This window comes from Phaethon aethereus (genome assembly GCF_964289735.1).
Source record: "Phaethon aethereus genome assembly, chromosome: 17".
NCBI classification, from domain to species: domain Eukaryota; kingdom Metazoa; phylum Chordata; class Aves; order Phaethontiformes; family Phaethontidae; genus Phaethon; species Phaethon aethereus.
In genome coordinates this window covers 1354847-1380102 of record NC_138593.1, presented here as the reverse complement: position 1 = coordinate 1380102, position 25256 = coordinate 1354847, and the positions used below count along the sequence as shown (strand labels likewise).

Genomic DNA, 25256 nt, shown 5'->3' with positions numbered 1-25256 from the left:
AGGGTAAACACACACCAAAATAGATCAGACGAGAGAAGTCCAAAGACTGCCCCGTCAAAGGCTGCCGAAAAGTGGTCAAGAGAGTGGCAACACAGAATTGCGCCCCTGAATGAGAGACTGTGAAATACAATATGAATTTCCTAAAAATGAAGAATAAGACAGCTTTTAAAGGGGGAAAAAAAAATGCAGCTAACCTCACATAGCCACCTGCATCTGGTACAAAATTTAAATATACTTTTTATTAGGAAAAATTCAGGTTAGTTCTTGTTGCTGAAATTCTAATTACTGCTGGTTTTCCCTCATCTCTGCAGTAAGAATATAATTAAAGCCGAAGCTAATCCCCTGCCTTTGTTGGCAAGATATTGGAAAAACTGCTTCGTCACGGTAAAAGTCAGATTTTGATTGGAAATCAGCCGTTTGAAGGTTAGCTTCTCAGCTAGCACTTCACATACTGTTGTCACAGGAAGGAGATTTACAACAGAAAGTAAATTACAGTAATCGAGATTACAGTAATACAGAGCTCAGTGTTTAACCAGTGATTGACAACACTTGAATTTGCAAACAGTACTCATTGAAATGTGGTTTTAACTATATTCAAATTTGGTCTGTCAGTTGTGCAGACCAGATTATTTACACTTTACCTTTCAGTTATACCTTTCAGGCTTTCGGTGATAATTTCTTGTTGATTCTTTAATAACTGTCTGAAAAATAAACATTCTTTTGCTTTATAGAATTAAGTCAGGTGGCTTTATGTTTCAAAATGGGAGACAGGTTGTTTTTTTTTCCCTTAAAATACTCAGGATTTTTGTCTCATGGGGTATTACCTGTGTAGATCTGGGTATGTGCCATACTTGAATCTGAACACTCTTTGTTTATTTGCAGGAGAGGTCTGATCAGTGTTGCTGAGTGACCACTTTCCCCTGTTCTTAATGTGATCTTGGTGACCAAGATCTTGTTTTCACTATGAGAAGAGAATCAGGTTGTATAGATTGGTTGCAGCAGGAAATGCAAATAATGGTAAGCAGTAGCAAAGCTTTTTGAGATTTGTATAATATGCATTTATTTCCATTGTTTAATTGTAGGCCTTGGCTAATAGATAACAAATAACACTTTCAGTCACACCAATCTCGATATTTTTGTTAGCCTGAAAGTGCATACTCAATGCATCTGGCGAGCTATTTACATTGTAAAAAGGAGTTGATGTTAGTATGTCAACATTCACAGAATCACAGAATCACTAGGTTAGAAAGGACCGTCAAGATCATCAAGTCCAACCATTAATGCAGCGCCACCATGTCCCCTAAACCATGTCCTGAATCCACATGTTTTTTGAACATTGAGATGTCTGCTTCAAAAAAGTAATTAATTTCTTTATTTTTAAGTATCTCAACCCTTGAAACTTACTTGACTAATGGGGACTCAGTGCTGTGCAGATGCTCTTGTAGGTTTTGTGATATTCTTTGGTTGTTAGGCCTAATCAATGAATAATGGTATTTCTTGCTGGTTTTTTTTTTTTTGAAAAGGAGGAACAATGTGTCTTTCTGTATGTGATACACTCAGTAAACAGCATATCCGAAAGGTGCCTTAATCTGAGTTTCGCTACCTTATGAATTTAAATTAGAATGATGTTATTTGATGTTCATGCTGACTCTACATTAATACTTGCTTTTTCTTTCTTTTTTTTCAGATTCTTTTTCCTTGTTGGATTTCTTTAGTTCTGTTGAATGTGTAATTACAACTATGGCAACAAGAGTAGAATTAAATTCTACTTTGGCCTCTTTGACAACAGTACCTGACTTAAATGAAATCAGAAATGAGGATAAATCGCAGCGTGTGTATGTAAGTGTGCTTTCAGATGCAAGTAACAAGACAAAGGAGGCTTCAGCACCACTAGCTCTCGAAGAGAAGAACAAGTTTGGGAGTACTTTGAGATCTGCAGCAATGCCATCGCTAGGGCCAAGGCCAAGACTTTTCCCAAAGCCTTTTTCTAAAGAGAAATCGTCGGATACTTTTGCAAATGTAAAACCACCTATTCCAGCTTTCAGATCAAGTAGCCTTATTAGAAAGGCCACTGAAGAAACATCATCTGTTAAAGTATTAGGTGGAAATGTTCCTCCGCTAATAGATCAGAAAGTAATTGAAAATGAAAATAAGGCTGGCAGTGAAGTAGTCACAAACATGACTTTCTACACTGGTCCCAGTGCAAACACTGTCATTCTTTTTGAGACAGCGGGCACAGAGCAATCCAAGGTAAGCCTGGCCCAAGAAAAAAGGGCTGCTGGTGACCACAGAGTAGTTAGTACTATGGAAACAAAAGAGCTTCAGTGCAGCGTGAAGCTGGAGAAACCCTCTCAGCCACCTGGGACATCCAGGAACCCTGAAGGGTCTCTTCATAGGCAGATATCACTTTCCTCCAGTCTTAGACCAGTCTCTTGGAACTCCCTCAAAACTGGTGAAAAAAAAGATGCTTATGAAGGTCATCTGGGGGAGAAAAACAATGATGATGCAAATAATACCAACAGTAAAGTTGATTTCTCTATTGAAGTGCAGCAAAGGCCAAAACATAGACCAGTGTCTGCTATTTTTCTGGAATCATTACGAGATCAAAAGCATCGGACCGCAGAACCTTCTGAGGAAAAGTCTCCTACAGAGAAATCCTGGGTTAGAAAACCAAGGCCTTTGTCCATGGACCTGACAGCTAAGTTTGAACATAAGGACCTTTCTTCTTGCAAGAAGACTTGTTCGTCTCATGAAAGCAAGGAGAATGTACCGATAATTTCTTTTACTGGCATGGGCTGTCATGATCAGTCTGAAATGCGGCCAAAACCTGAAGAAACTGAATTTAATAAAGGCAGTTCCTCTAAAACAAATTTGAAGTGCAGTAGTCAGGACATTGGCACCCTAAATAATGGAAAATACACATGGGAAACAAAGCTTAAATCTAAAGGTGAAACAATTGAGACAAAACCAGAAATAGCGACTAACTTGCATGGTTCTGAAAGAAGCCATGAAATCACTAGTGAAAGCAGAACTAATATGGAGGGGAAGAGACTGGATCAAAAGGAAACATATATGTTTCTAGGCTGTGAAAGCCCTGCAGCTTCCTCAGAAAAAGAGAACAGTATTGTAAGAGGTAGTGTTAAAAAACACATTAGTTTGTTTACTTCAGAAAATCCCAGTACCTCAATGGATACAGAGCTTCTCCTGTCAACTGCTGAGAAGGCAAACAGATGTGTGAACATCCAGCAGAGAATCAAAGAACTGACAGCAGAAAATACTGATGTTAAGCCAGGAAATCCACGCAGGTCACTTCAATCACGACCACTTTCTGCCGACTTAACAAAGATGTAGGTTGCTGAGAAGTTCTATTTAATCCTGTTAACTTCATCTCATTCAGTAAAAACTTGCTCTTTCAGTACAGTAAAACAACTAAATGTTTTGGTTCCACTAAATGTAGCTATTTTTACATAGTATTGTTCTTGAGCCTCTCTCTCATGTTATCCTACCCCAAAAAAAGAAAATTTAATGAAATATATCCTGACAACAGCTGCAAAAAAAAGCAAGCTGTCAGCATTGTGGCCTTTGCATGTTAGTGTAACGATATATCTATTATTAAAATTTCATGCATTTTGAAATCGAGGTGAGCATTGTAGACTGCAAGTTTATATATGTGTGAGAAAGTAAAAGAATGGTTACCATGTCTTTGACAGTGGTATAGCGTATAAGGTTTTCAGCCAGGCAGGAATCTTACTTCGCAGTCATACTAACGCCTAAATATCTACGATGTCTGTTCTGCCTATCTGCCTAAGCTGTGGCAATGAGCAGTGTTGTTAAAGTAATATGAGGTCTGCTAATTTTTTACATGCCAAAACCACACCAAAAAAATCTTTTCCAGTAAAGGGAGATTTGGTCCAAGATAAAACGTATTCTCTCAGTACAAAGTTGGGTAATTGATTATTCAAAATCATAAAAATGTCTTTGTGACACGAATGAGATAGCCCTTTGTGTGCATAGCAATACTATCTGCGGCCATACTGCAGGGCCTGGTACTAGTCTGGGTAGTTCATGTTCTGTACGTGATGACAAAGGGATGAGGAAAGAAAGATAATGTTTTTTGGTAGTGTAAAGGAAGTGTGCTTCGCATACTGAACTCAGCAGATGTTTGGCTAACAAGACCTGCTTTATGAACAGCAGAATAGTACAATTTTTCAGCAAACCTTGGCTTTTTAACATTGTGATCAAAATAAAGAAAAGAAATTCAACGGAGGCATGAGAGTATTAGTATCTCTCTCACTGTGCCTCATCATGTATCTCTAAAGCCTTATACTATACAATGAGCTGCATATCTAATCATTTTTTGGGAAACAACGATCCTTTGGTCTAGATACAATTAAACCACCAAATACAGTTACTATGAAATAGTGACATTTCTCCTTTAAGAATATAATTTATTGGATAATTTCTACCAGTCTGCTTTGGTAGAAAGTGTACCTGCTAACTAACTGGACTAGAAGTGACAGAAGTCTTTTGTCTTAGGTTTTTGAGTCCAACATCAACCAGCGAAGCAAAGCCTGAGAAACCTGCTGAAACTACAAACGACTCTATCAATGAAATGCAAGAAAATCAAAACGTAAGAAAATGGCATCATCTGATGTGGTCTCCAGTTAGATTTGCATTTAGAATGCAGACAGCACTGTCAATTAATGACTTGCAAATGGGTATTGAGAGTATTAAGAATGGCATAATCCTAATGGGTTTACTTGTGTCAGTCTATCCTTGGGACACACTGATGGCAGTATGGCAGTATCATGTCTGTTGAGTTTTTAAAAAGTTGAATATGCATGCTGTTTAATACATGCAGTGGCATATGTGAGAAATATTTTATATATACTACTTTAATGGTAATTCTAATGCATGAAAACCCATAGTGAATTGACTCTGGCTGTTCTGGTTTTGTGCAGTGATCATCCTTTATTTTCTCTGAGCATAGTGTTGGTGTAGTGCATTTCTACATCTAAGTCACAGCTCCTTAGCAAATGCATGCTGTATGTTTCCGTCAGCCTCCTAAATAACATTTAACTTAGAAGTTTTGACAATAAAGTATTATACATAAAGTTCTGGCTGCTGTAAAAGCTGTTAGGCTGTCTTTGTTTCTAAGCAAGCAACTTCAGTGTTGCGAAACTAACTTGTCTGCTGCTGCTTCTTAGTATTGGAGATTTAATGTTGTTTTAAGGGTATGTCTTGTGAGTTCTTGGCTGTGCTTTTTTTCCTGTCTAGGTTTAAGATAGGAATATATGGTAAGGAAACTATCAGCTGGACACAAAGTTTCTGTAGTTTAGTATAATTTTAAAGAAGATCGGTTTGTTTTAGAAAGAAAATCGTCCATTAATGGAAGTGCTGTTGTCAGAATCTGACTATAAAAGTAGATTAAAAAAATTCATTTGAATTCCTGGAAGAATGTAGATCAGATTTTAAAATCTTTGTTCATGAATGTCGTTAGGGTTAATTTTCTGATACTCTTCAGCTTTTTTTAAAAGAGAAAATCTTAAGTCAATTCCACATTTTAAATTTTAAAACTTGAAAAAAAGATTTAACTCTTGTAGGACCAAGGAATATTCTTTGATTCTGTTTATTATTTGCATGCTATACTTTTTCAACAGATGTTAAAAATAACAGCTTTCAGGGTGCTAGTTGTATTTCTTGCAAGTAAATAATAGTAAAGATTAGCAATAAATATTAATTTCCACTTTCTCTTTTCACTTCAGCTCAGCCTTAACATTCTTCTTAGCTGAGCAGCTCCAGCTGTGGTGTTTATTCAGATTTTCATGTTCCTTACAGTTACTGACCATGTAACTATTTAGTTAGTGAACAGCTATATTTGAAAAGACAGTACATTTGGTGTCTCCCAGGAGTTCAGACTTCCTCTTAAGGTGCCTACATCCCTGTGGTGCTGTTCTGTGCTTTGCTTTGAACTTGAATTTCTGTAGGGTTTGCAACATAAGTGTTCATAAATGTTTCTGTGATGGTGGGGTTATGAACCGTCTTAAGTTTTTGTACTATTTTTGCATTTGTTGCCTTCTCCTGGAGTACGATGTGGGTATAAATTCACTGCAGATTAAAATGTGTTGTGAAATCAGAGCTCAAGAACTCACAGAATCATGCATACGTCCTGTATCTACACTTCCTACATTTTTTTCTTTCTTGTATTAAAAGTAAAAATCAAGATATGAAATAATTCTGTTATAGTCAAGATTCAGGAGCTGGAGGTACACATTTGCTTAGATTACCTTTGTCTCAGTGGATTTTGTGTTCAGAGAGCATGGATGTGTTTAACTTGTGCAGGCTGTGTTGCACAGAGTAGGTGCAAGTAAGTTTTAAAAATAAACTTTGTTACGCATCTTTTAAATAAACTATCTTAACTGTTGCATTTTCTTGTTCCAGAGTAAAGAGATGAAGATTGCACATAGCACAGATTTCACTGAAGCACATGCTAGTGGGAACTCTTGGAAACCACGGCAGATTTTAAAAATAACAAATAAACCTGATCAGATAGAGAGAAAAGGAAGCTTCCTTGGAGATGGTCAGCATTTTTCTCAGCAAAGTGAAAATTCTGTCTTATTCACAAGCAACTTGGAAAAAAAATTAAAACCAACCACACTTATGGAAAAGACCTACATTAAAACTGTCCGAGCCACCATGTTTGACCATAAAGTTCAGAAGCATAACGTTGCTGCTGATCGTCCTGGAATTGATTCTGCACTGAAAATGAATAATGAACTTGAGGCAAAGCATGATGTGGTGGCTTTGGGGCACAACAGACAATCGTGGATGGGAGAAGTGGAGGAAACAACTAGTATAAAGGAGGAGTATCACAAGCAATCTGATCCATCAAAACCTATAGCAGTTGTGGAAAAAAATGGAAAACCAGCTTGTTCAAGTGAAGACAAGAAAATGACTCCAGGAATTCTCTTAGAAAAATCTTTGGTTGAGAAAAGTGAAAAACCTACTCCTAAAAATGCAGAAGAGTCTCTCATTTACCAAAGAATAGAGCCAAGATATGAAATCTTTCAGACATGTGGTGAAAGAGCTCTTAGTGAAGCCATTACAATGGCTCCTGAAAAAAAGGCCATGACACTCAGAGCTAGAAAGTCATCTGTGAAAGAGAATAAAAATGATGAGGATGTTTTACACACTGGTCAGCTGGTTAGGACAAATAGTAAAACCCTCTACTTGAAAGAAGATAGCATTATTTCAGAAGCTACAGACACAAAAGGTTTTACGACCAAGTCTTTGTTGAAAGAACCTACTGATTTTTTCTCCAGTGAATGCACTTTACCTGAACAGAAAAAAGATTCTGCGAAAACTGAAACTGATCCGATATTAATAGCTGAGAAAATACTTTATTCTACAAAGAAAAGTAAATATTTGGGAATGAATGAAAAATTAAACAAACTACATTCTGAAATTAAAAATGATAAGAGTGAAATCTCTTCCATGGATAAAACAGAGAGGTCTAATATAATGAAATGCTCTTCTGAGAAGAGGAGCTTTGGACCAGATGGGACAGATGGCTATGAATTCAGAACCAACTTTGATCATGAAGTTATTTCAACAAATTTAAATAAAGATGAGGTCCAGTTGTCTTCAGTGCTTTCAAGCGGGCAATTTTGTAAATCTTCCAGTAGCCACCACCCTGATATGAAAATACTAACAATTAATAAAGAGGAATCAAGGTCCTTTGATTTAAGGAAAAATCTAGACCTAAATTGGAAAGAACAAGACTTTAGCTTAGATAATGCAGCTCATGAAAACAGCGAAAAAATCAGAGTAATAGATCCAGAAGAAAAAGTCAGGAGAACCAGAAGTAGTGTTTCTGACTCGAAGATTTCTGAAAGGTGGAGAAGGAGGACATTGCCTCAGGATTCTGTGAAGACAGAAGAAGTTGTCTGGCTCACTCCTGAGAATATCAAAAGGCTGAGTCGGACAGATTCACTGCAACTGGATGAAGGCTCAGTTAAAAAGAGAAGCAAAAAAAGCAAAGAAGGGGTGGAAGGGAATGAGGCAAACCAAACTGGTCTTGGCAGTCCTGATGGTTATTTGAAAAATCAGGGTTCTGCCTTTGAGCCAAAGGCAACTTATTTTGCAGTGACTTATCAGATTCCTGGTAACAAGAAAGAGAAAGGCATTGTTGGTACTCCTAGTGCAAGTGAAACTAAGACGGTTTCTAGCTCAGGTGAGGGAGCAACAATTCATCTGGACCCTGTTTTTCCTGGAAGGTCCAAACCTTTATTGCAGCAACCAAATAAAAATATCACGAGTACGAATTGTAGAGAAGACTCACGGGAAGTGCATATTAGCAAGAATTGGGTCAAAGATGACAAAGATGATACTTTTTCCAAAAGCATTGCATTTGGTAACTTTCATGTATCTAGGAAAGATAATCAACAGTATCATGAAAGAGGTCTGGATCATTCTAAAGAGAAAATTATAGATGTTGATGCTTTCCTGTTAAGACAGGATCTGGAAAATACAGCTCAAACTGATCTCAAAAGTAGCAGAAGAAAAGTCTCCTCTTACCAAGACCCCAGATCCCCCCTGCACTTTGCACAGTTCCATGAAGACAGTGAACCAGTGCCCCAAAAAAGTAGTGAAAATAATTATGATTTATCTGGAAGGAAGGCTGAGGATGGTTACAGATCCCAAATTCTTGATATTGATGCACTTATGGCAGAATATAAAGAAGAATCGGTGAAGGCCAGTAACATTCAAGACAAGTTCTCTGAAGATCACAGTTCAGTTAGTAGAGAGAAATCAAAGAACAAAAGAAATGTGTCAGATAGGACGACCTCTTCCTATAGCTGGAAAGAGTGGAAGGGATCAGATCAGTATTCTGTTAATAACAAACAAGATGACTGTGCAGGAGAGTATCACAGGCAAGAGAAATTAATTTTAAATGAAAAGAGCAAAGAGAAACTGGAATCATGTAGTCCTGAGTTTGATCAACAGAAGTCCAAAGACAAAAAGTTCAGTCCTCCTTACTGGGGAAATCCTAGCAGCTTTTTTTCAGATAAGCTTGTAAATTCACCCGGGGAGTTCCCTAGGAAGAAAACCTTCATTGTTGATGAGGATGATGAAGAAGTGAACTTAGCTTCCAGGAACCAAAGTTCAAAATTTGTCATTGACAAAGTACAGCCTCTAAATGCAGTTGGTACAGACCAAAGGTTGGAAGTTAATTTTTCTTCCAAGTTGTCCGTAAAGGCAGATGATGGCTTTTTACAGAAGAAGTTGTTCACAAAAGAACAGTTCTTGGAGATGTCTCCAGAAGGTGATTGGAGCAAAAATGTAGCGCGGAGCTATATAACGAGGAACAAAAGTAACGCGAGTGAGAACAACTCTTCTGATGTGAAAAGTAACACTGATTGGAAGAACTACACATCTGGTTTAGGAATTGGACCCCCAGATTTAAGACGATCCTATTCAGAAAAGAGCCGCCAAGGAAAAGACAATCTACCGCTTATGCAAGAAGTAAGGGGAAGAAAGGATCTATACCGATCCAGGCAAAGCTTCCCTTTGGAAAGTGCGGATAATGGATGGAAACAGAAGATGACATCTCAGTCAGAATCATTCTTCCATGAGGATAAAAAGGTATTGCCAAATGGGATCTAAGTGTTTCCTGTAACTAAAATTGAAAGTGAGGAGAAGCTTTTATTATGTCTCTGTACCGCTTTTCAGTGGGAGCTGTGACTTTGCAGCCAGTGAGCAGATACATACTTTTCAATAGAGTTCATTTCCTTTTGGGTTGTATTTTCTTGAGGATTTTATATTGTACTAGATTACTAGATTTTTGTTTCAAGTGTATAAATATTTATTGATGTTTTCATGGAGAGCTTGAAAACCCTTCAAAATGCGTGTGTATTACTTTATTAACATTACAAACCTAGGATGTTAAGTTGTTAACTCTGCAATTTTATAATTATTTGAAAAGCAGTAGTTTGGGTTTATTTTATAAGTTGTCAACAGTGATCTTTTTGGAGTTCTTTCTGTTGGTGTGTTGTTTTTTTTTTCCTGAAGGAAGCAAATTTTTTTTTTTTTAACTGGGTGAATGGATCTTATCTGTATGTGAAACTTCACTGCCGATACTGACTTTGGTGAAATGGAAGTGATGCACTTAAGGCAGTGATGCATTAATGCGTAGCCAGTTGGACATTGATGGCTATAATGTTTTTTCATTTTGCATTTTCAGCTTTGGACTTCTCTGTTTTTTCTGTTTTTTGTTTTTTGTTTGGTTTTTTTTTCAAAAGGGCATTTTATATACGTGTGTGTGTATGCGTATATAAGTAATAATGTATATAACTTTACTTTAACAGGTTTCTAGGAAAGAGTGGACCAGGCAGAGTTCAGGCAAAACAGATGGAACAGACTTTTCATTGGTTTCTACTCGGAGAAGCTGCCACGTTTTCTATAAGGACAGAAGGGCAGATAACGGGAAGGTATGTTGTTCTGGAGGAGGTTCTGGGGCAGGGGCTAGGGGAAAGATAAGGGAGATGCAGCCTGGCTTACTCCGTTCAGCACTGTTTTCCTTTTTGCAAATAGCTGTGAAAGAAAGTATGTGTCTTCCTAGCAGAAGAAGCAGATGCACTTTCTGTGGAGCTTAACTGGCAGAGAATGCTTCTTCCTGGGATTCACCACACTGGTCTATGCCAAATCTTCAAACACAAAGCAGTAACCATGCAGCTTGTTAATTTTTCTTTCTAAGCAAAGAATTTTATTCCTGAACTCTTAAGATGTGTCTAGATCGTTATGCTTTGTGTTTGTTTCTTAGCTTGGATAGTGAAAACTGGTTAGATTCCAGAGAAGTCTTTTCTAGAAAATTGTGCAGACAAATAGAACCATGTCGTAGCCTGAAAAATGATGGATTTAACTTTCTTCCTGTAGGCAACACACAGTGAAAAATAACAGCTGACTTTTTAGGTAGTCTGATTTGCCTCCAGTATGCATACTTTCGGGGTAAATTCCCACTTAAAGTTGTTGGGTGATAGTCTTCTAAGTTGCAGGAGCATTTCCTGACTTTAGCCCACAGATGAATTTTATGTTGGGAAATAGCATCCTGTGTCCAGATGTTGTTCTGAAATACAAAGCAAAGATCTGGATCTTCCAAAAGTTCTATAATAAATAAAATATCAAAATTTTCTGTGGACCATAAAGGACTTGAAAACCACATCAACAGCACAGAACTCTACAATTTGAAGAGAGACATTGCTGCTGCCACTGAAATCCTTTCTTACTGGAACAACTTGTTTTGAACCACTGCAAGTGCTGTGTGGTGGTTGTGTTTGTTTTTTTTTTTATAACCTTGTGTATGGAAACAGATTTGATACAGTGGAATAATCTGTAGTCACATCAGAGTGCACTCTTATAACTCTGCACATACATTCTTTGCAGTGTTTGAAAGTCTGTATGTCCCACATCTTTTCAAAACTCTCCCACTTGTATGGAAAAGGGGTGACTAAAAGATGTTCTCATAGTAACTGTCCCAAGGTCAAATCTCATCTGTCCTCTTAGTCTGCTAGCACACTCATGTGGTGACTGAATGTATTGTCCTCTGCAGAGGTCCTGTCTTAGTAATTACGCATACTGCTATTTACAGTCCTTTAATAGAGGAGGGGCAAAAAGATGAAAAAGGAAAGGAACTGAGTGAGTTCTTTTTTCTCTTCTAGTGAAGAAAAAGAAAACACCCAAACCTGTAAGGGTTTTGTAAACAGTTTCCTAACAGGAGTTTTGGAAACAGGCTCATGTTTTAATTCTAGTCTTAAAACTTCATGGAAGGTATCCAAGGGCTGTGACATTCCCTTGTCTTTCCCATTCTTAGCATGGACTTCAGGTTGAATGTTCATCTTAGGGGAAAGTTGGGTTATTTACACAATTGGCAATTGTCATTCAATGCCTAAAAGTAGTTATATGCCATCAGCTTAGGGTGCAAACATGTAAAGATGTTGTTGGCAAGATGTAGCCTGAGACAGGAAAGGAAGGCTGTCAGCCCCACTAAAAGAGAAAATTCACATGTCCGGCATCCACTGGAATTCAGTAAGATCCTTTGTCTTGCTTTGAAAAGCCCAGTCGTGGTGTATTTGTTGTTCTGCAGTGCCATGGTAGCAAAAAGGGCAGTCTGGCCTTCGTGCATATAAATTGTGAGTGAGCAGGTGCAGAGAAGCGATTTTTAAATGCATTCAGGAGGTGGAAAACTCGCTTTCGTGTTTTCCAAAGCCCCACATAGGTATCGCAGAAGATTATGTAAAACTGAACTATTTCTTCTGTCCCGAGACGAATACCTTTGTTTTCATTTGGAGAAAATACAAAGATTTTTGCTGTGCCATCACCGTTCTCATCAGTACGTTTCAATACTTCCCTCTGGTGGAGAGACGCGTTGTAGTTGTGTTTGAGTTTGAGGGATGCGAGAGGTCAAGATAAATCCACAGAAGAGTCACAGTTAAGTGTCATATTTCCTCTGAATTTGAATGCAATCTGTGTTCCACTTAGTACACCTTTGAAAGAGGATTACGAGGAAACAAAACGGCCACTGTTTTGTTTGAAGAGTTTCATGTCTATCTGTTTAGTTGTGAAGTTACTTGCTTTTTCCCATGGCATAGTGACAAGAAATATGCTACAGTACGTAGCACTGGTCACTCAAGGTATCGTTACCTTTCTAATGAGACTGTAGTGCATAAAGTGGCAAGTTGCTACTTTTACTGCAGAATAAAAGTTTCACTTCATTCACATTCACTACTGAAGTTGTGTAATGAACTGTCCTGTATTCTTTGATAATTGCCAAACCAACTTAAATTAATATGTATTTGTTGCATTATCTCCCATCTGCCTGTGATAATAAACGACTACTTGAATGCAGTTTCCCAGGACAGCTAATGAACTAGACTCTTATGGATGAACACAATTCTAAATGGAAGCAAGGTGCAATAGTATAATTTTATTTCTGGAGAAGTCATTTCTTTGTGATTATATTCTAGGGAACCTACTTTCAATGAGGTTATTTTTCAAAATGTTATGCAGGCCTGCTTTGAAATCAAACCGTTACAATATACAATTGATGATATTGGATTGGTGGTTGAAGTTGCGAAGGATGATACTCTTGAGATTTAACACTCATTTAGATTGCTTTTTTTTTTTTTAGCTATTTTGAGTTTGTATTGCTTTACAAAAGCTTTACACTGTTTTTAAGATTCCAGCATCATTGCTAGACTACCATCATCTGTGTGTTTACTATGGGTGATACTTTTCTCTGTATGTCTTTTACCAAGAAAATCTTCAGTTCTGTAAGTATTACAAGGCTGGTAAAGCATCACAGCATTCAAAGAGGTAATGTTCCTGGTGGAAAGGAAAAGCGTTCTGTACTTACAGCAGTAGCTGTACAGACTTCAGCACCTGTGAAGATTGTGGTAAATTAATGATGAAGAATGTATTGGACTGTGGTGAATTAATGAGTGTGAACTTATCATACTACCACTGATTTATATGCTGGAGTTTGAGGAAGAGTTGGGCTACAGTGTCTCAGTGTACTTTATGTGTTCTACAACCTGAAAAGATGGTTTCTCTCCCCATGAATAATAGAAATATCACAGTTTGGAACTGCTCCCTTATTTATTTGGGCTGTTCCAGAATAGAGGATAACGAAGTCTGCATTTTAATGTGGTGGTCTTTGAGACTGTGTAGGTGTCACAGTTTAAAACCTTCAAACTGAGAAGATCTTTGAAGACTGACAGCTTTCTTAGAGTATATTTTTTCTGCGGTCGGTAACATTACATGTCTCATGTACTGAAGAACACGTTACGATCTGCAGAACTATCCTGCTACTGTGTAGTTGGATGTTTTAGGGTTCTCTTGGCTGCCTTTTGCTGAGCTGTTCAGAAAGCGACTTGCGCAGCAGGAGTCAGACGGAGAGCCGCAGCCTTTGGGTTAGGACCGGAGATGGACTTCTGCTTTCCAGGGTGCGTGAGTGACAAAAATACAGGTGAAAAGCAAGGGAAATTCTTCTGTATTTATGACTTCTGTGTGAATATTTTGGCCTGCCTTTCTTTTTCGTGGAGGTTAGAATAAGTTTGTGATTGTAAGCTTTGTTGTTAGTATTTTTTTTAACAAGTGACTGTGTTACATTACTGCTAATTGTAGCTTAGTGCTTAAACATTCTATTCCAATGTAAGGTTTTTTCTTTTCCCTTTTCACTCTTTGATATAGCCTGATTCTAGTAAAGAAGGAAATAGTTTCAGATACAAAAGCATTCACCTAATAGAGAATTCAGGAAAAGAATAGAATTTATATGAATAAATATTTTCCTGTTTGCTTCACTAGAGCTAACAGTATGGAGAAGACAAAACTTTTCCCTGCCCATTTAAAAATATTTACTTCTTAATGAAGTCAAATACTTTGTGTGTTGTGCTTTTGCCCTGGCTGCATCACAGTATAGGTATAAAAATAAAGTTTTTCTTGCGTTCGCTGTGGACAACCGGGCTTTTAGCTCACAGAATGAGCGGCAGATCCCTCAGGCGCTCCAGCAGGCAGGGCGCCCATCTGCATGGCTTAGTGCCTTAGGCTGCTGTAGCGGGCTTTTCCTTCAGACCCTAAATGCAGTTTGAGCTACTGCGAGCCGCTGCAACTATCTGGAAGATAAGAACGCTCTCTGGTTTTGTAGCCTGTTGTAAGACTTAGGGTTGTTACGCACTCTGTGCTGCCTTAGAAGGCACTGTAACTGCAACGTGCTATGGTGAACCACTTGAATTTCAGAAGACGTTTGCAAGTATCGTCTTTCATAAATGGTAATGATTCCACCACAGCTGACACAGGTCTTTAATTCTCTGACGTTTGGTCACAAACCTCAATTCCTGGTTAAATCATCAAGACTGATAGGAGTCTCGTGAATTAAAACCTGTGGAATGTGCCATGCGGCTCATCCCCCAAATAGAAGTAACTGCGCTTGCCCTATCGGGCTGAAGGGATTGTGCCTCCATCTGGAAACAGACCAGCTTTAATGCAACTATGGTTTAAAACCAAAATTGCTGCTTTGCGTAGTTAAAACGGGGCACTCTGGTACTAGAACTGGTGTAGGCATGACTAATTTTGAAGTCCCTGGTTATATATTTTTTTATTATATTAAACTCTGGGGGGTTTTTTGTCCTTTGGTGAGGAAAATCTGGTATCCATAATGGTATCCATAAAAAGATGCACTTATGTGAGACTGTGATGTGTGGGTGGAAGAGGATTTGTTTAAGAAAACCGTGAGATGACTCTTAAAAATATTTTGGAAATGAACTGCAAAGAAGAGAATATAAATATTTTTATAAACATGTGCAGACGAATTTATAGTTTGGCTTGTCACAGTTCCCCAGTTGTTTCCAGTTCTGCCCATGCCAGGTCTCTCTCCTGCCGATTGAAAAGCAAGCCTTCTCATGTTCTGATTGTATAAAGCCTCTAATATTACAGCTTCGCTCCTTCCCAGATGGCAACAGATGCACTAAAAAAACCATCATGTGCATATTGTTTTGGTAGCCTAAAAACTGAATCAGCCTGGAAGAAAAGCAAAAAAATGTTTCAGCTGTACAAGATCTTTTAGGTGGCCATTAGAAAAGTGTGTGGGGGGTGTTTTTCTTAAACACCCAGAACCAGAACTGCAAGCAACAAGACTGTGGAGTCCTGGAAGCTGTTTTGTGTCACCTCCGTGTTGTCCCTCTCTGGGAAAGGTGAGAGCTGGGTTGGGGGGAAAGGCAGTCAGGGCCCTCCCTGGACTGGCTCCTGTCACTTTTCTTTTCCTTTTCCCATCAAAAAAAGGACATAGGTCAAAAAAGTAGGAACAGATAGAAGTGTCATGATTCCCATTTTTTTGCTCTTCACAAGATACCTACCATCGTTCGGTTGTTTAGCTCTGCTTCCTATTGCTGAAAACAGCCCGGAGGAGGATGACCCAGTGTTGGTTAATAACTGAGTTTGCCCAGACATTCTTCCTTTTTTGGTAGTATTCATTTGCTGGGAACATTCCAATGGTATGTAAAAAGACACTTTGTTGTTTCTATTTCTTCTCATTCACAAAAGACATTTTGATATTAAAAGCAGGAGCTTTTGTTTCATGTGTGGTTTTTTATTTTTCTTGTACATTACCAAAAAATAAGGTCAGCTGGCAACCCCTACAACTGCGGTGGCATTAATAGCGTTTCATAACCCAGCCCGCACAAGAGCGTGCCTTTAGAAGCTTCTCTTGCCTTCCAGATGAAGGGCTTTTTTCGTGTGAAACCCAAAGTACTATTATTAATTCTAGACTAACACGTTACGGATTACCGAGATGGGAGAAGTCTGAGCAGTTAGATGCTAAATAACAAGTGGTTAAGTCACGTGGTGCTGGTAGCTCAGCTACTGCTTATAAGTAGCCACAGCATCTGTTAAAGGCACAGAGCTCAGCGTGGTGACGTGGGGCCGGATAAACAGACACCGTACATTATTCACGTTGCTTTTTTTAATTGCTCCGGTCTGCTTTTGGCTTCTGCTGGAGGTGGGGAAGAGTGGGGAGGCTGACTCTAAGAAGATGGTTTTGCGTTAACTTTGTGCTTTGGAAGATGGAGTATTATTACTGTCCACGTTTGCTGAAGTTGCTGCAATATTTGTGGGTAAGCGTACCTTTTAATGTAATTGTGCTTACCAAGTTGGACGTTTTTGACTGTTTTCATAAATCCTGAGAATGTTCATAGGTAGCAATAGGCTTTACTTTACAGTTACTTTCTGAATAGTAACATTAAACTTGGGATTTATTTTGGGTGAGAAAAGCTATTTCATCTTTCATGCTCACTTTAAAATGAGGAGACTCCAGACTACTTGAATGTGCCTCAGAAAACCCTCTTAGTAATTGGAATTTCTTCCTTGTTTATGCCTAACTGTAGGAGTTGTAGCTTTGCTTACTGCGTATTGGAACTATTCTTCCCATATGTTTAAAAGCTATCCATGGACCCTGGAGACTGCTGCTTCCAGCAGCACTCCTTCCCCTGCTGCTAGCTAGAGCTGCTGCCTGCTATTTAAGCAAAATGGCCAGTACTAATGGCTTTAAAAGTGTGTATTTTTACAATTCCTTACTTATTTTTAATTTAACTGTGTTAATAGGTTTTACTTGCCTCGGTGAGCACTTCGTCTTCAATTAATTCTTAGGCCCCTCTTGAATGAAAAGCTCTTTTTAACAGGCTGCTTTTATTTACCATGCTAGTCTGCCAGCTCTGGAGAGTTACTTTTGCTTAGTGATTGCTATTTGTCTGGTATTTTCACATTTATAAAAGATGGATTTGATTTTTAAAGCCTTTTTGAATACTGTATTACTTTGAACCTAACTGCATAATGTTTTAATTTCTTCTGTACTAATCAGGTATCAGTTTTCATTTGCTTGTGGCATTGTCTGCATTAATGTAGCAATCGTCTTCAGCTCTAAGTTCAGCATGTAGTGGCACCTATGCTTTAAACCTTTTAATGTTAGCTCTTTGCTACTGCATTTTGACACTGTAGCAACGAGTTGGCTTTCCTCATTTAGAGTTCAATTTTGCAATCCTTGCCTTGTCTGTGCTTTGGTCACTAGTGAGATGAGATTGCCTACTGTAAATTTTTTGCAGCTAGGAGAGAAAATAGTACTTGAAGAACTGGGCATTTTCTTAAAAACCTTTTCCTGTTGGAGACTGTAGTGTTGTAAGACATGGAAGTCTCTGCCATTTCTTAAGTGTTTTTATTTTATTTGATTAGCTAGATTTTTAAGAGGTAAGCTTTCTTTAAATGACACATTAAAAAATTGGTGTGATATATCAGATTTCAGTATGATGAGGGGGCGGATGTTCTTTGTGGTTTGCCAGTGTGAGAAGTCTGAAAGAGATCTCTGAATGCTTTTGCTTCCACATATATCTGGTGATTTTTTTTTTTTTTTTTTTCCCCCCCCTTCATAAGGCCAGGAAAAAAAATAAACCAAAACAAACTTTTTGATCGGTCCAGAAGATCACTGGGATATTTAATATTGTGCAGTTTTAGTCTTTAACAGAAACAGGTGTGTTTATGTTTTTTCCATGTATAAACTCTTTTAGAGACCTTGAAGTATTTCTCAGGTATTTTCATTAGTGTACACTCTCCTGATATGTTGCAAGAAAATATTGGAAGAACAATTGTGATATTCGTAATACTAAATGTACATGAAAAAAGAAAGTGTAAGGGAAAAGCACAGCTGTGCCTTTTGTCACTTTCTGTGTTGATGTTAGAGCTGAAGGCTACTAAGGAGATATTTATTAGTTCTCTCTCTAATTAGGAGTAACCAGAGACGTTGGGGTTAGTTGTCAAGCTTTGTGTTATTTAATCTGTCTTGGGGAGCTAAGATACTTTATTCATTAGGTAGATATACCTGAAGAAGCTGTAACTCTTAATTAAAAAATATTATAATGACAATCCATTTTTAAAGCTACTATTTTGAGTTCTTGATAGGCTGCATCTCTTCTACTGTGTATATATTTTACTCCTACATGGTGGTAGAGTTGCTGGACATCAGCGGACCCACTCAGTGCTAGCTGTCATCTAGTTACTTGCTGATTCCTCTCCTGATCTTTGAATAGGATATGTATTGCTGTGATGGGCAGGAAAGTTGTCAAAAGATATCCTCGTAGTATTTTTTGAGCACAGCATAGTCTGTGGTCTGCCGAAGTCTGTGTGCAATGATGACTGCAGGAAGAAGTCTGTGTCTTGTAGTCAGGGGTGTTGAGTGACAGCTCTAAGTTTCTGAAAAGTAGTCTTTGTGTCTGGCAAAATGTTTTGTTCAGTAGGTTGTATTGGATGGAGGCAGAGTTCTGTCTAGTAATTCAACCTTGAGCTCCCTTTTCAATTTGAGTTGTAAAAATTAGAAGAGCAAGCTTATCAAACCTGGATCATTTGCATTCTTAATGAGGCATGCCACAGGACTCTGAAATACTGCAGCTCGCTCTCGGTTGGTGTTTTCTTTAGTGTGATGCATAACACTGAAACAGGGATTACTGAGAAGCTGGTTCCTTGGGAAGACTGAGCATCGGACTTTTTTGATGACAGAAGCTGGACTTACGAGAGCTACTGAGAACTACTGCTGCAACTGTACCAACTAGCAAAAACAAAAGAACAATGAAAGAGGAAAGCCAAGGATGTTGATGAAGCCTTGCAGATTGCTGCATAAGGCTTTTATGAGCCGTTAGGATGGCTCTTCAAGAATCCAAGAGTTCCTGGCTGGTGTGATAACACAGTCTGGTTTTGGTCAAATTAGCTGATGTTTCTTTGAGAGGGGGAAGAGCAGGACTCTTAAAGACCACTCTGCGTTTGGCTCACTCTCAGCAAACTGTCTCTTCTTACTATAAATGTGCTCGTTGTTGGGAGAAATTTCTCAGAAGCTTGTGGTTTTGTGACTCCAGCAACATACTGATCCTTCTTTGATTCTGACCATTCAGATTATAGATGGTGTGAGATATGGCATTCAACTGAGCTTTTGCTGGTGATAGGGGAAAAAAGGGTCCAGGCTGCCTCTTAGGTCTGTCTGCAGCCCTTGCTAGGACTGCCTGTCGTTGGTCCTGCCTTAGCCTGTGTTTTCCCGTAGGCTGCTGGTGGTGTTGCTCTTCCTGGTGTCTTCAGGGCTGGCTGTTTACCATCCAGCTGGTGTCAGCACCGGTACTTCTTGCTGCTTTTTCTATCAACCTGGAATCCAAACTTACTGAGTTGCTTTCAGTCATGTTTTCAGTTACAGACTCTATTTGTTGTTTGGACCCCCTCAGTGAACTGCTCAGATAAACATAAAGCAGAGCACTGCGCACTAATTGCCAAATGCATTGTGGTCATCTGTAGTTCAGGAGCTGAAGTTCAGCGACTGAATCATAGTTGTCTGTATTCCACATCATCACTTCCTTCTTGACTCTGCCATGTACCTTCATCCTAGCTGTGATCTTTTAATCATCTTTAATTGGTTAATTATTGTTATTATGTATTCAAGTGCCAGTCTTACAGTGACCATGTGCTATATTTATTATGTTTGAGTATTTTCCAGGGTACATGGGGTATTCATCATCCCTTTTCTAGCTGGTGAGAAGCTTTGCTGCAGCTGATACGAGACGTCTTTAGGTCTGACTTGCATAAGAAGTCCTTTAAGTGAGGCTCAATAGTCTGTTGTCCAGCTGCTCGCATCAGTCACACCGTCGAGCTGGCCAGCATGCCAGGTATGCAGCCACAGGAAGGAGGATTCCTGTTCCTTTGCAATGCCCTTTGTCCAATAACCAGCTTTTTTGGCTTGCTCGTGGACACAGCCACTAGTGGAGTGCTCTCAGTTGCTTCTGTTCCTGTCCTTAGCCATCTCAAAGGTGTGAGCAATTCTCACTCTGCCCCAGGGCATTTTGTGGGATGCTGCAATTTTGATGATGTAATCTCTTTTTTGATGTAGCTGAGGCTACTGTAGAAGCACACTGATAAAGGATGATCCAAGTCACAGGTAGAACTAGGTAACGTAAGTCAGCTTGGTGAGTGGGGGCCAGACCTTGCAGTGGGGGCAGAGCTGGCAAGAGATTGGAAATCTCTGGATCCGTGCCAGAATAGGTGCTGAAGGCAAAGAACAGAAGCCCTGGCTTATTTTCAACTGCAGTACTCCTGGGGAGAAGAGGGTTGGTGTCAGGACGTGAACTCTGCTAGGGGCAATTTTTAGTACCTTGGTCAGGAACCAGCTGCAACTTTGGTGGTTGCTTCTGCTGAGCCACCTTCAGAATGGTCCTGGCTGGTTTGATGGTTAGTGGGGGACCTGGCTGTGCCTCCAGCTGTGCCGTGGTAGTATTGGAGACAATCAACAGTCAAAATCTTTGGGCTCGATGGAGAGCTACGTGATTGCTGTGCAATCCAGATAAGACAGATGAAGTCAGCGGATGAGAGAAGACAACTGGAAGAGCTGAGAGCAGCTACCAGTGCACCCCCTTATATGACAGACACCATGATGTCTAGTGAACATGTGGTCTTTCTGTTGGCAGACAGATGTTGGCCTGGTCTGGATCCCCTCCCAGTGCGTATGGTGGATGCATAAAATCCTGATGCCTCATAAAATGGATAGTTTCATTAGTTTCACCTGAGTGTGACAGGAAAAGAGTCTGGGGCAGGTGAGTGGCTGAACATGCCTTGAAAACAGGAAAATATCATAGGTATGGTGTAAAAGAGTGGCCTTGGCTCCACTTCAACAATATGAAGGTCTGAAAAGCGTGTGGGAGACCAGTGTCCTGTTAGGAACAGAGATCTCTCTTAAATCTTGTAGCTCTGTGTTACACATACATAATACTGTGGTACACAGTTGAAATGAAAGTGGGCTCCAGGTTCATTGCTCAGTTTTGGCCTTCTGGTATGGATGATGGTGGTGAGTCTCCTCAGCATGCTAGGTACCATTCTTGATGAGTTTTTTCTTCTCAGCCTGGCACTTGTCTTTGCTCAAATAGTAAACAAACGCTACATCCTGAAAGCATTCAAAAGAAAATGGCATGTTTTAAATAAAATGCAGCACTGTGATGGTTCAAAAAGACCTTCTTGTTCTTTATTGATAGTCATTAAACAATAATTACAAAGTCAAAATAAAATCGGAGTATCTTAGTAAGAAGGAAGATCTAAAGTTTGTTTTGACAAGATTTTAGCTGCTACCTTTTAAGAGTGGTTTTGATACCTCTTTATCAGGTGACTCCAAAGGAAGTGGCAGCTCGCTAATAACCATGCTGCCATGGCATGTTGCTGCAATAGCATTTTGATGGGTGATGGAAAGAAACCTTAATCGTCGGTCTGCGTCTCACGGGTAATGATTATCCCTGCTTTAAGGCAGGGAAGGCATTCTGTGTTGGTGTTGTGTGGCTTCCCTTCGTGTGCGCTGCCTGGGGATTTCCTGTGGACAGTGTCTGCTGCTATTCTGTTACGGGATTTGCTTTTGACAGGACAATTGCATTTCAGGCATGCATTTTTTCCAAAAACTTAAAAATCCCTCACACTCAGGTCGTGTCTGAGGTATGTCTGCTGTGCTGCTGTCAGCAGCTAAATCTTCTTTTCAAATAATCTGAGTAAACAAAGCCCTGTTGCAGGGAAAAATCTGTTTGGAAAGGCATTTTCCTGATTCCCAAATGCTGCTGTAGAAGAAGGACTCTAACTTTTTATTAGGAGCAAGCAAAATAAAAATAAACCCGGCTGAGGAAGTCCGTTTTTCCTCAGGAACACGAGAGAGTGCTGTTCAGCCATGGGAGGCTGGCGTGCTGGCCCGCGGCCACTCGTCCTCACGCAGCTTCAGATCTCCCACGAGGGAAACAGTGCAGAATCCAAGACAGTTTGTTGTAATTAGGTGTGGTATTAAGTTTAATTTACCATAAAATGCTTTTATGAAATAGCGCATTCCAGGTTAACTTGGTGCAATAAGGTTTGCATTCAGTGAGATGTAACTATTTGTAGACCTGGTAATTTTTTTTTTTGGTAATGGCTATGTCATTCCAGGCTCAGAGCAGCTGGAGCTGGAGAACTGTCTGCCTCTGCCCTTTAATTTGAGCCTGAAGTAGTGAGCATGCTTACTCACTAAAGTGGATTGTTAAACCTCATTTATCCATACAAAGCAGAGGTAACTTCACTGCCTCCCTACTAATATTTTGAGCTAAAGTTGTTTTGACTCAGTTCCTGCTTTCCCATGTTGTTGTCCATGTCACTAATGCTGGGAGACAGCCAAGTTCCCACTATTGTTCCTGTTCTTTCAGGAGTTGTGAGTTGTGCATACAGCCAGTGCGTGTTTACTGTACTGAAAGGAAATGGCATTTTAGAGGGCAACTTGAGCATGGTGAAAGTAATTCTTTGTAGTGGACTTTCCTCAAGATATGAGAGGACTTTGTACTGCAGTGCAAAGCTTCTCTTAAGAAGTAACTTAAGGTAAATCTTAAGCCTGAATGAAGTTTGGAAAAAATGTAGTATTTGGTTTAGTGATTCATGGTTGAGACTAACAAATACCTGTCACACTAAGGAAGGCAGTATAGATTGTTTGCTAACCACAGTACATATTTAGCAAGTTTTGATTGCTAGGGTTGGTGATTGCAGATGTTGGATGAGACTGGATTTACTTCTGGATTTGTTCCATAATTCAGCAGTATTTCACAGTTCAGGGCAGGAAATACAGCAAGTCTGGTTGAGAACGCAGAAGGAATTTCAACAAATCAACCTTTTATCTCCACAAAGTTCCAGACCCAGCAGGAAATAATGCAGTTAAGCTAAAAAATGTAAATGAAGGCCACAGCTGTAACAATGACCCTTATAAGCAATTTAAGATGTAGCCTTCTGCAGCATCGCGGGGGTATTCTTGTACCACGCTGCTGCTGGGCTCCAGAAAAGCCTGTTGGCTGGGTATAGCTCGGGGCAAGCGTGGGGTCAGCTGGCTCGTGGTCCCCCACCAGTGCACGGACCATGTCCCAGGGGACATGGGAGCATCGGGCTGTTGTGTGGCCAGGCTGTGCAGCCACCCTCCTGTTGGGTGACGTGGGGCTGATGTGCTGTGCGTGAGAGAATGAGGAGGCAGTAATAGTCCAAGAAATAATGGGACCATGTATGCGTGCAGTGTTACACAGCAACAGCAAATAAATGCTATTGCTTTTTTCATAAAAATGGCATGGATTGTATAAACTTATACCTGATATTTGTTCTACTTACTGCGATTGAGAAGTGGCTGATGTAAATGAAAGACACATGGAATAGTGTTTTGTAGGGAGAAAATGGAAGGAACAATCAGGTGCTCAGGGCTTCCCAGCTGTGCAGTGGGAAGGTGGTTTAGACAATTTTTAGGCAGCATGTGATTATGCTGAAAACAGTTGAAATGATGTAAGATACAGTTTTACCTTCCAGCTTCTTGCTACTACTCTTGGAAGAAGGAAATCCCTTGCACAAAAAAGCATGCTCTTCCTTCAGAGTATTCGTTGAATTCTGGAAGTCAGATTTGAACCTTCAGTAGCTGGAGATTACCTGAGCACCCTCTATGAGAAAGAGAAATACTACCAAATTTCTCCAGGCAGATGGTAGTAAAAACTTCCATAGTTTATCCCTTTGAAAAGGATTACAGAAATGCACTATTTAAGAAACAGCAAACTTGGCACTTACTGACTGATTTAAGAGGGCAGCGTGCTTTGGTCCAAATCCAACTCTTCAGAGGACATGTCATGCCTCAGTATAGCATGCAGTCTGTCCATCACTCCTTGAAATTGGCCCGCGTGTGTTCGCTGTATTTTGAACTGCCCGTGCTGCCTGACCCTCGGGAGCACACTGAAGTGGACCCTGACTTTAGGTATGGTGTTACCAAGCAACACTAGAACTTGTGAAATTTGAGGAGACGTTTTTCTTTCTGCTAGAAGCTGCTTAATAAATGTGTGGGCCAAATCCTCCTTCCCCAGAAGCTCAGCAGTGCATAGGGAAAGAGCTCTTCTCGCATAAGGGGATTCCTGCTGTTACAGGGTGGGAATGACAGATCCCATCCAGCCTACATACCGGAGCTGACTGCCTCTGCTGAACGGTGAGATGCTGGCTGAGCTGTAATGCTGCAAAGCTGCTCAGACCACATTTAGCGAGACGAATCAGAATTTCATGGTGAAATTTTAAGGAGGTGGAATGAAATTGCTGCATCTGGCATTGTCCCGGAAGCTGGATTTTGATGCCTTTGCAGAAGGGTGTTGGTGAGGAGGGGGTTGATGACCGCTCGTATGCAGGTCTGAATGGACAGTAAAACTTTCCATCAAAGAGAACGAAATACCTTGATTGTCTCTTCATATCGGATTGTCCTTTCTCGTTTGCACGTAATTTGACTCACTCTTAATGGAACAGGAGATTTCCCAACCTCTCTTCTTCCCGTTACCGTTTTGAGCAGAAGTAGCATGTTCCCAGGTTCGTTGTCTTTCACTTCACTTAACCTTCTTTGCCCTGTGAGAGAAGTTTAGCAGTTGGAGGTATTTTAGGCTGCGTTTGTCCTCAGAGAGTCTCTGTTAAAGATACTTTGCAGTTACTGGTGCTTAACGTGTGAGAGTCCTTTGGGTCAAGTGATGGAGAAATAACTGTTCCCATGTTGGACTTGTAACATTAAGAGCCCTGGCTACGGTAGTGCTTTGTTTTGCCTCCCTGGTGCAAGGGGATCCTTTGCAGGCTGAAGCTTTTGCCCTGTGGCTGCCTGGCACGCTGGGGAGGTTCCCTACCTGAAGATGGGACCT

General features: G+C 39.8%; 1 protein-coding gene across 1 annotated transcript in view; it reads left to right on the top strand.

Moving 5' to 3' along the window:
- Window positions 1-1175: 1175 nt before the first annotated feature.
- KIAA1671 overlaps window positions 1176-25256 on the top strand; it is a gene marked incomplete at its 3' end in the record, with an annotated part of 62315 nt that continues 38234 nt past the window's right edge. The window contains exons 1-4 of the mRNA XM_082007797.1: window positions 1176-3347; window positions 4537-4630; window positions 6442-9645; window positions 10368-10490. Of these exons, the coding sequence (XP_081863923.1) occupies window positions 1741-3347; window positions 4537-4630; window positions 6442-9645; window positions 10368-10490 (5028 nt within the window). The 5' untranslated portion in view covers window positions 1176-1740. The remainder of the gene's footprint in view (window positions 3348-4536; window positions 4631-6441; window positions 9646-10367; window positions 10491-25256) is intronic.